Below are 11122 nucleotides of genomic sequence, written 5' to 3'. Positions count from 1 at the left end.
GGTCCAACTTCTGGGGCGCCCTGAGCCCCGAGGCTACTACGCCCGCTCCGAGGACTACGTCGACATCGTGCAGGGCAAGCGCCGGTGAGGCCCCGCCCCCCGCCCCAAGCCACGCCCCCGCCCAAAGCCACGCCCCTGCCCCAAGCCACGCCCCCTATCCAAAGCCACCCCCCCGGAGTCATCATCACACACCCCCCCACACCCAGCAGCTGCTTCCCCTCCCTGGAGCTGCAGTGGCTTGGGCAGCCCCGCCCCCTGCCTTAGGCCACGCCCCCTGACCAAAGCCACGCCCCCTCCCAAAGCCACGCCCCCCCGGGAGTCGTCATCATGCGGGGGGCCCCCCCCCCCGGAAGCGGCTTCCCCCCTGGAACTGCAATGGCTTGGGGAGCCACGCCCCCTGCCCTAGGCCACGCCCTCTGCCCCAAGCCACGCCCTCTGAGCAAAGCCACGCCCCCTGCCCCCCAAGCCACGCCCCCCCAGGGGAGTCATCCTCCCCCCCTCCAGGGCAGTTGCTTCCCCTCCCTGGAGCTGCAGTGCTTTGGGGAGCCACGCCCCCTGCCCTAGGCCACGCCCTGCTGCCCTAGGCCACGCCCCCTCCCGGGGCTCCGCCCCCCCAGGCCCCACCCACGTGGGAGTCCTCACCCCCCTCCCTCCTGCAGGGCAGTTGCTTCCCCGCCCAGGAGCTGCAGGGGCTTGGGCAGCCCCGCCCCTCCTGAGGCCACGCCCCCTGATCGATGCCCCGCCCCCTGGCGGGCGTGGCCAGGCGGCAGGGGCGTGGCCAGGCAGGCACTTGCATTGCCCACCCTCTGGGGGGGGGGAAACCACATGGCTTTGTGGGTGGGGGTGTGGCTTGGCAGGAGGGGGCGTGGCCTGGCGGGAGGGGCGTGGTCAGGCGGGAGGGGCGTGGTCTGGCTGGACGGGGGCGTGGCCAGGCAGGAGGGGGTGTGGCCAGGCAGTGTGCCCTGCTACATGGTCTGGTGGTGGTGGTGGTGGGTGCTTGGCATGTGGGGGCGTGGCCAGGCGGGCTGGGGGGCGTGGCCTGGTTGGAGGGGGCGTGGTCAGCCAGGAGGGGGGCGTGGCCAGGCAGTGTGCCCTGCTCCATGGCCAGGACCAGGCCTGATGGGGGGGTGGGGGGTGGCTTGAGCCTGCAGGGAGGGGGGCGTGGCCAGGCGGGCTGTGGGGGCGTGTCCCCCGTCGCCCCGCCCCATTGGGGGCGTGGCCTGACAGGAGGGGGCGTGGCCAGGCAGTGAGTATGCCCTGCTCCATGGCCAGGAGTGGGCTGGGGGGACCTTGGTGTGCGGGGGGGGGGGGGGGGGGGGGGGGGGGGGGGCGTGGCCAGGTGGGCTGGGGGCGTGTCCCCCATCGCCCCGCCCCTTGGGGGCGGGGCCTGACGGCGGGGGGGCGGGGCGTGTCGCGGCAGGGGGGTGTGGAACGTGCCCTACGTGAGCCAGGCCTACCTGGTGCGGGGGGAGACGCTGCGGCGGGAGCTGAGCGCCCGGCGCCTCTTCGCCCTCGAGGACACCGACCCCGACATGGCCTTCTGCCGCGGCGCCCGCGAGCGGGTGGGTGCCACCCTGGGGTGCCCCCCTGCACCCCCCTGGGTGCCCCTGAACCCCCTGGGGGGCTCTAACACCCCCCCCAGGGCACCTTGGTATCACCCAGGGTGCCCCTGAACCCCCTGGGGGGCTCTAACACCCCCCCCAGAGCACCTTGGTATCACCCAGGGTGCCCCAATACCCCCTGGGAGGCTCGACCCCCCCCCCAGGGCACCTTGGTATCGCCCAGGGTGCCCCAATACCCCCTGGGGGGCTCTAACCCCCCCCCAAGGCACCTTGGTATCACCCAGGGTGCCCCCAAACCCCCAGGGGGGCTGTAACCCCCCCCGCCAGGGCACCTTGGTATCACCCAGGGTGCCCCAAAACCCCCTGGGGGGCTCTAACCCCCCCCCCAGGACACCTTGGTATCACCCAGGGTGCCCCAAAACCCCCTGGGAGGCTCGACCCCCCCCCAGGGCACCTTGGTATCACCCAGGGTGCCCCCAAACCCCCTGGGGGGCTCTAACCCCCCCCACCAGGGCACCTTGGTATCACCCAGGGTGCCCCAAAACCCCCTGGGGGGCTCTAACCCCCCCCAGGGCACCTTGGTATCACCCAGGGTGCCCCAATACCCCCCCTGGGTGCCCCCAAACCCCCTGGGGGGCTCTAACCCCCCCAGGGCACCTTGGTATCACCCAGGGTGCCCCCAAACCCCCTGGGGGGCTCTAACCCCCCCCCCAGGGCACCTTGGTATCACCCAGGGTGCCCCAATACCCCCTGGGAGGCTCGACCCCCCCCCCCCCAGATCACCTTGGTATCACCCAGGGTGCCCCAAAACCCCCTGGGGGGCTCTAACCCCCCCCCCAGGGCACCTTGGTATCACCCAGGGTGCCCCCAAACCCCCTGGGGGGCTCTAACCCCCCCCCCAGGACACCTTGGTATCACCCAGGGTGCCCCAAACCCCCTGGGGGACTTGAACCACCCCCCTGGGCACCTTGGTATCACCCAGGGTGCCCTACAACCCCCTGGGGGGCTCGACCCCCCCCCCAGGGCACCTTGGTATCACCCAGGGTGCCCCAAAACTCCCTGGGGGGCTCTAACCCCCCCCCAGGGCACCTTGGTATCACCCAGGGTGCCCCAAAACTCCCTGGGGGGCTCAAACCCCCCCCCAGGGCACCTTGGTATCACCCAGGGTGCCCCCAAACCCCCTGGGGGGCTCTAACCCCCCGCCCAGGACACCTTGGTATCACCCAGGGTGCCCCAAAACCCCCTGGGGGGCTCTAACCCCCCCCCAGGGCACCTTGGTATCACCCAGGGTGCCCCCAATACCCCCTGGGGGGCTCGACCCCCCTCCCCAGAGCACCCTGACCCCCACCCAGGGTGCCCCAATACCCCCTGGGGGGCTCAACCCCCCCCCAGGGCACCCTGACCCCCACCCTGGGGTGCCCCAATACCCCCCCAGGGCACCCTGGTACCCCATTGGTGCCCCAGTACCCCCTTGGGTGCCCCAATACCCCCCCCAAGAGTGCTCTTCCCCCCCCCCAGGGTGCCCCAATACCCCCCCCAGGCACCCTGACCCCCACCCTGGGGTGCCTCCACCCCCCCCAACCACCCAATGACCCCCCCAGGGCACCCAAACGGGGTGGAGGGGGAGCAAGGGGGGAACCCTGCTGGGGGAGGGACCCATGTTGGGGGAGGGGGCACCCAAGGGTGCCCCCCACCCACGCTGAACCCCCCCCACCCAAGGGTGTCTTCCTGCACGTCACTAACCGGGAGGAGTTCGGGCATCTGCTGGCGACGGCCCAGTACAACACGTCGCGGCTGCACCCCGACCTCTGGCAGCTCCTCGACAACCCCCTGGTGAGTCCCAGTAAGGACCAGTAACCACCAGTAATCCCCAGTGACCTCCCAGGAGCCCCCCAGGGCCCCCCGTAATGCCTCAGGTGGCTGCGGTGCCTCCCAGTGCCCCCAGTAACACCAGTGCCCCCTGCACCCGACCTTTGGCAGCTCCTCAACAACCCCCTGGTGAGTCCCAGTAAGAACCAGTAACCACCAGTAACTCCCAGTGACCCCCCAGGAGCCCCCCAGGGTCCCCCGTAATGCCTCGGGCAGCTGCGGTGCCTCCCAGTGCCCCCAGTAACACCAGTGCCCCCTGCACCCGACCTTTGGCAGCTCCTCAACAACCCCCTGGTGAGTCCCAGTAAGAACCAGTAACCACCAGTAACTCCCAGTGACCCCCCAGGAGCCCCCCAGGGTCCCCCGCAATGCCTGGGGCAGCTGCGGTGCCTCCCAGTGCCCCCCAGTGCCCCCTGCACCCGACTTCTGGCAGCTCCTCAATGACCTTCTGGTGAGTCCCAGTAAAAACCAGTAACGACCAGTAATCCCCAGTGACCCCCCAGAGCCCCCCAGGACCTCCCGTAATGCCTCGGGCAGCTGCGGTGCCTCCCAGTGCCCCCAGTAACACCAGTACCCCCCAGTTCCCCCTGCGCCTGATTTCTGGTACCTTCTCAATGACCTTCTGGTGAGTCCCAGTGCCTCCCAGTGCCTCCCAGTAATCTCCCAGTGCCCCCCCAGTAGCCCCGCAGGCTCCTGCAGTGCCTCCCAGTGCCCCCCCAGTCCTCCCAGCCCTCCCAGTAACGGCCTCTCCCCGCAGGACTGGGAGGAGAAGTACCTGCATGAGAACTACAGCCGCATCTTCGAGGAGGACCTCTACGAGGAGGTACCGGGACCCACCAGGACCCCCCCGAGATGGGGCGGCACCCCGGGGACCCCCCCGGGCCTTGGGGACCCCCCCCCGGACCTCAGGGGACCCCTCCAGACCTCTGGGGACCCCCCCGGGTGCCCCCAAACCTGCTGGGGGCCCTGGGGACACCCCCAGCGCCTGGGATGGACCTTGGGGACCTTCTGGGGACCCCCCCAGATCCAGGGATGGACTTTGGGGACCCCCAGGAACCCCCCCAGATGCAGGGATGGACTTTGGGGACCTCCCAGATGCAGGGATGGACCTTGGGGACCCTCTGGGGATCCCCAGACCCAGGGATGGACCTTGGGGACCCCCCAGACTCAAGGATGGACCTTGGGGACCTTCTGGGGACCCCCCCCCAAACCCAGAGATGGATCTTGGGGACCCTCAGGACACCCCCAAACCCAGAGATGGCTCATGGGGGTCTCCTGGGATCTTCTCCAGACCCAAGGATGGATCTTGGGGACCCTCAGGACCCCCCCAAACCCAGAGGTGGCTCATGGGGGCCTCCTGGGACCTTCTCCAGACCCAAGGATGGATCTTGGGGACCCTCAGGACCCCCCCAAACCCAGAGGTGGCTCATGGGGGTCTCCTGGGACCTTCTCCAGACCCAAGGATGGATCTTGGGGACCCTCAGGACCCCCCCAAACCCAGAGGTGGCTCATGGGGGTCTCCTGGGACCTTCTCCAGACCCAAGGATGGATCTTGGGGACCCTCAGGACCCCCCCAAACCCAGAGATGACCTTTGAGGACCTCTTGGGGTCCTCCAGATGCAGGGATGGGCCCTGAGGACCCTCCCCCAGAGGGGTGGCACTTGGGGGGCTCCCCAGGACCGTGTCACCCTGGGGGGGGACAGTCGGGGTCCCCAGGGGGTTTGGGGTCCCCTCAACCCCCGTCCTGTCCCCCCCCCACCCCAGCCGTGCCCAGATGTCTACTGGTTCCCCCTCTTCTCGGAGCAGCTGTGTAAGGAGGTGGTGGCCGAGGCGGAGCATTATGGGAAGTGGAGCACGGGCGACGAGGTGAGACCACCCGGGGGTGACCCCCCACCCCACCCCAGCACCCCAAAATGTCCTGGGGCCCCCAGCCCGGGGCAGACACGATGGTGGCCCAAGGGTGGAGGTGGTGGTGGCCCCGGGAGGGACACAGTGGTGGCCCAAGGGTGGAGGTGGTGGTGGCTCTGGGAGGGACATTGTGGTGGCCCTAGGCTGGATGTGGTGGTGGCCTTGGGAGGGACATGGTGGTGGCTCTGGGAGGGTCGTGGTGGTGGCTCTGGGGTGGACATTGTGGTGGCCTTGGGGTGGACATGGTGGTGGCCCTGGGGTGGATGTGGTGGTGGCCCTGGGAGGGACATGGTGGTGGCTCTGGGGTGGACATGGTGGTGGCCCTGGAAGGGGACATGGTGGTGGCCCTGGGAGGGACATGGTGGTGGCCCTGGGGTGGACATGGTGGTGGCTCTGGGGTGGACATGGTGGTGGCCCTGGAAGGGGACATGGTGGTGGCTCTGGGATGGACGTGGTGGTGGCTCTGGAAGGGGACATGGTGGTGGCTCTGGGGTGGACATGGTGGTGGCTCTGGGGTGGATGTGGTGGTGGCTCTGGGATGGAGGTGGTGGCCCCAGGCTGGATGTGGTGGCGGTCCCAGGGTGGCCATGGTGGTGGTGGTCCCAGGGTAGACATGATGGTGGCCCTAGGATGGCGGTGGTGGTGGTGGTGGCCCCAGGGTGGCCATGGTGGTGGTGGCCCTAGGATGGCTGTGGTGGTGGTGGTGGCCCCAGGGTGGACACGGTGGTGGCCCCAGGGTTGTCATGGTGGTGGTGGCCCTGGGATGGACCTGGTGGCCCCAGGATGGGTGTCGTGGTGGCCCCAGGGTGGCTGTGGCACCGCTGCCCCCTGCGTGGTGGGTGCCGGGCAGTGGGGTGTGACACAGGGGTGACACCTCGGTGGCGTGTTGGTGACACATGGGTGACACAGGGGTCCCCGGCCGGGGAGGGAGGCGGTGGCCCTGGAGCGCCTGGGCCTGGAGGGGCCCTGGCTGCGGGCCGGGTGGGGGGGGGTGACACGGTGGTGACACCTCGGTGACACGTTGGTGACGCCCTGGTGACGCGGTGGTGACGTCCCAGGGGTCCCCGGCGGGGGAGGCGGTGGCCCTGGAGCGCCTGGGCCTGGAGGGGCCCTGGCTGAGGGCCCTGCGCCGCCATGTCGCCCCCGTCGCCCACAAGCTCTTCCCGGGCTACCACACCAAGGTGGGCGGGGCCGGGGCGCGGGGGGCGGGGCCAGGGGGCGGGGCCGAGGGGAAGGGGCGGGGCCGAGGCGCGGGGGCGGGGCCAAGGCGCAGTGTGGGGGGGGCGAGGTGCCTGGGGGCGGGGCCGAGGCGCCGGGAGGCGGGGCCACAGCGCGGGGGCGGGACCGAGGTGAAGGGGGGTGGGGCCGCGGGGCGGGGGAGCGGGATGCAGGGGGGCGGGGCCGAGGCGCCGGGGGGGCGGGGCCAAGGCGGGAGCGTGGACGCAGCGCAGGGGAGCGGGACCGAGGGGGCGGGGCCAAGGCGCTGGGGGGCGGGGCCGAGGCGCCGGGGGGCGGGGCAAGGGCGTGGGGGCGGGGCCGAGGCTCTGGAGGGGGTGGAACCAAGGGGGCGGGGCTGCGGCGAGTGGGGGGGTGAGGCGCCTGGGGGCGGGGCCGAGGCACCAGGGGGCGGGGACACAGTGCAGGGGGCGGGGCCAAGGTGCACAGGACCAAGGGGGGAGGGGGGCTCCGGGAAAGGGGGTGGCACCAGGGAAAGGGGCGGGGTTTCAGGGAAGGGGGTGGAGCTACGGGAGAGGCGGGGCTACGGGAAGGGGCGGGGCTAAGTGAAAGGGGGCGTGTCTAAGGGGAAAGGGGCGGGGCTAAGGAGACATCAGGAAAGGGGGAGCACCAGGAAAGGGGGTGGGGTTACGGGGAGGGGGCGGGGCTAGTGGTGAGGGGGCGTGGCTAAGGAGAAGGGGCGTGGCTACGTGGAAGGGTGGGGCTAGGAGAAGGGGCGGGGCTAAGGGGAAAGGGGCGGGGCTAAGGGGGCTGCAGGAAAGGGGGGGCACCAGGGAGGGGGGCAGGGTTACAGGGAAGGGGGCGGGGCTAGGAGGATGGAGGTGTGGCTAAGGGGGAAGGGGCGTGGCTAAGATGAAGAGGCGGGGCTAAGGGGATGGGGCGGGGCTAAGGGGGTGGGTGCTTCAGGGGGCCATGGGGCAAGAGCAGGGTGGAGGGGAGGGGCTGTGGGAGAGGGGGCGGGGCCACGGGCCGGGGGGCGGGGCCACGGGCTGGGCAGCGGGTCTTGGCGTGTCCTTAGCGTGTCCTTAGCGTGTTCGTGGCGTGTGCTTGGCGTGTGCAGGCCCGGGTGGTGCTCAGCGCCGTGGTGCGGTACCGGCCCGACATGGCGGCCGCCCCCCAGGCCCCCCCGGCCGCCACCATCGCCCTCAGCCTGGCCCTCAACGGCCACTTCCAGGTACTGGGAGCACTGGGAGGCACTGGGAGAGGCACTGGGAGGGCCTGGGGGGGGACTGGGAGGGCCTGGGGGGGACGGAGAGTCACTGGGGGGGGACTGGGAGGGCCTGGGGGGGACTGGGAGGGAACTGGGGGGGACTGGGAGGCACTGGGGGGACTGGGAGGGAATGGGGGGGGACTGGGAGGCACTGGGGGGACTGGGGGCACTGGGAGCACGGGGAGGGACCTGGGGAGGACTGGGAGGGAACTGGGAGGCACTGGGAGGAAACAGGGAGGGACTGGGAGCACTGGGGGGACTGGGGGGACTAGAGGGACTGGGGGGACTGGGACGCACTGGGAGGCACTGGGAGCACTGGGAGGGACTTGGGTAACTGGGAGGAACTGGGAGGAACTGAAGGGACCTGGGAGGAACTGGAGGGAACCGGGAGAAACTGGGGGACCTGGGGGCATACTGGGTGGCCCTGGGGGGCACTGGGAGGCACTGGGAGGATACTGGGGGACACTGGGGGGACTAGAGGGAACTGGGGTGAACTGGGGGCGTACTGGGAGAGCTGGAGGGAAGTGGGAGGAACTGGGAGAACTTGGAGGGACTGGGGGGAACTCGAGCAAACTGGGGGGAAGTGGGGGGACTGGGAGGGACTGGGAGGATACTGGGGGGCACTGGGGGCCCCGGCGCGCCCTGATGGGGGCCCAGGGCGGGGGGAGCCTCTTCCCGCGCTCCGGCTGCCGGGTGCCGGCGGCCCGTCCCGGCTGGGCCCTGCTGCACCCCGGGCGCCTCACCCACCACCCGCGGGTGCTGCCGCCCGCCGCCGGCACCCGCTACGCCCTGCTGGCCCTGCTCGACCCCTGAGCGGACCCGGACCGCGACCGCAACCGGCACCCATGGGTGCTGCGTGGGATGGAGCCATCATCTATGGGTGCTATGACCCATGGACCCATCACCTATGGGTGCTGCAAGCCATGGACCCATCACCTATGGGTGCTACATGGGATGGACCCACCATCTACGGGTGCTATGACCCATGGAGCCACCACCTATGGGTGCTAGAACCTATGGACCCACCACCTATGGGTGCTATGACCCATGGACCCATCACCTATGGGTGCTACATGGGGTGGAGCCACCATCTATGGGTGCTAGAACCTATGGACCCACCACCTATGGGTGCTATGACCCATGGACCCATCACCTATGGGTGCTACATGGGGTGGAGCCACCATCTATGGGTGCTAGAACCTATGGACCCACCACCTATGGGTGCTATGACCCATGGACCCATCACCTATGGGTGCTACATGGGGTGGAGCCACCATCTATGGGTGCTAGAACCTATGGACCCACCACCTATGGGTGCTATGACCCATGGACCCATCACCTATGGGTGCTACATGGGGTGGAGCCACCATCTATGGGTGCTAGAACCTATGGACCCACCACCTATGGGTGCTATGACCCATCGACCCATCACCTATGGGTGCTACGTGGGGTGGAGCCACCATCTATGGGTGCTTGAACACATGGGCTCACCACCTATGGGTGCTGCAAGCCATGTACCCATCACCCATGGGTGCTACGTGGGGTGGACCCACCACCTATGGGTGCTATGACCCATGGACCCATCACCTATGGGTGCTACATGGGATGGACCCACCATCTACGGGTGCTATGACCCATGGAGCCACCACCTATGGGTGCTAGAACCTATGGACCCACCACCTATGGGTGTTACGTGGGGTGGAGCCACCACCCATGGGTGCTACGTGGGGTGGAGCCATCAGCCATGGGTGCTACATGGGAAGAACCCACCACCTATGGGTGCTACAAGCTGTGGACCCATCACCTATGGGTGCTAGAACCCACGGATCCATCACCCATGGGTGCTAGGTGGGATGGACCCACCACCTATGGGTGTGCCATGACCCATGGACCCATCACCTATGGGTGCTAGAACCCACGGATCCATCACCCATGGGTGCTACGTGGGATGGACCCACCACCTATGGGTGCTACAAGCCACGGACCCACCGCCCACCAGTGCTGCACAGGATGGACCCACCACCCATGGGTGCTGCATCGACGTGAGCCCCCCCACCCATGGGGGTTGCACCCAATAGACCCCCCCACCCATGGGGGCGGCATGGATGGACCTCCCCACCCATGGGTGCTGAGCCCAACGGCCACCCAGCTACGAGGGAGGCACCCAACGGGACCCCCACCCATGGGGGCTGCACCTAAGGGACCCCCACCCATGGGGGCTGCATGGATGGGACCCCCCCACCCATGGGTCCTGCACCTAGTGGGACCCCCACCCATGGGTGCTACATGGATGGGACCACCCCCGCCCATGGGTCCTGCACCCAACGGGCCCCTCCAGCCATGGGGGCTGCATGGATGGGACCCCCCCCCCCACCCATGGGTCCTGCACCCAACGGGCCCCCCCACCCATGGGGGCTGCACCCAATGGGACCCCCACCCATGGGGGCTGAGCCCAATGGACCCCCACCCATGGGGGCTGCACCCAATGAACCCCCACCCATGGGTGCTACATGGATGGGACCCCCCCCACCCATGGGTCCTGCACCCAAGGGACCCCCACCCATGGGTGCTACATGGATGGGACCCCCCCACCCATGGGTCCTGCACCCAATGGACCCCCACCCATGGGGGCTGCACCCAAGGGACCCCCACCCATGGGTGCTGCATGGATGAGACCCCCCCACCCATGGGGGCTGCACCCAATGGACCCCCACCCATGGGGGCTGCACCCAATGAACCCCCACCCATGGGTGCTACATGGATGGGACCCCCCCCACCCATGGGTGCTGCCGGTCACCTGTTTCAAGTGCATTAAATTATTGGAGCCCCCCCGGGGCCCCCGGTTTGTACCCAGGACTGGCTCATTCCGGGGGGGGGGGAGGGAGGGGTCCCGGACGCCTGGGCCCCTCTGGGGTCGGGGGGGGATGGGGGGCTCCCGGACGCCTGGGCCCCTCCCGTTTCTTTCCCCCGGGGGGGGGGGGGGTCGGAGCTCTTTGACGTTCCTTCATTACGTCGGCAGCGGCGCTGACGTCACGGTGCCCCGCCCCCCCCGCTGCTGAGCCCTGATTGGCGGAGCCCCATTGCGTCATCGGCCCCGCCCCTCGCGCCACGAGCCCCTCGTTTGGGGCCGTTTCCCCCTGTTTTGGGTCTCCCCGTTTTGGGTCGATTCCCTCCCATTTCCCTCCCCCCACCCCGGGCCCCGTTTTGGGGCCATTTCCCCCCATTTTGGGTCTCCCCGTTTCCCCAGTCCCCTCCCCATTTTGGGGCCATTTCCTCCACTTTTGGGTCACCCCATTTCCCCCCACCCCCCTCCCCATTTTGGGGCCATTTCCCCCCA

The 11122-nt window shown here is 69.4% G+C and overlaps 2 protein-coding genes across 2 annotated transcripts in view; both read left to right on the top strand.

The window, feature by feature from the left end:
* Window positions 1-10634, top strand: part of LOC135324532 (multifunctional procollagen lysine hydroxylase and glycosyltransferase LH3-like) — a 32959-nt gene extending 22325 nt beyond the window's left edge. Inside the window, 9 exon segments of the mRNA XM_064501090.1 lie at window positions 2-30; window positions 33-84; window positions 1421-1562; window positions 3282-3395; window positions 4189-4254; window positions 5196-5297; window positions 6398-6520; window positions 7636-7749; window positions 8443-10634. Coding sequence (XP_064357160.1) covers window positions 2-30; window positions 33-84; window positions 1421-1562; window positions 3282-3395; window positions 4189-4254; window positions 5196-5297; window positions 6398-6520; window positions 7636-7749; window positions 8443-8598 — 898 coding nt within the window. The 3' untranslated portion in view covers window positions 8599-10634.
* Window positions 6947-11122, top strand: part of TRAPPC1 (trafficking protein particle complex subunit 1) — an 89624-nt gene continuing 85448 nt past the window's right edge. The window contains exon 1 of the mRNA XM_064501172.1: window positions 6947-6955. The gene's annotated coding sequence lies outside the window, so the exon portion shown is untranslated. The remainder of the gene's footprint in view (window positions 6956-11122) is intronic.

The sequence above is a fragment of the Dromaius novaehollandiae genome, chromosome 32 (genome assembly GCF_036370855.1).
Source record: "Dromaius novaehollandiae isolate bDroNov1 chromosome 32, bDroNov1.hap1, whole genome shotgun sequence".
NCBI classification, from domain to species: domain Eukaryota; kingdom Metazoa; phylum Chordata; class Aves; order Casuariiformes; family Dromaiidae; genus Dromaius; species Dromaius novaehollandiae.
The sequence above is the reverse complement of the archived record's forward strand: the minus strand, read 5'-3'. Positions and strand labels throughout refer to the sequence as shown.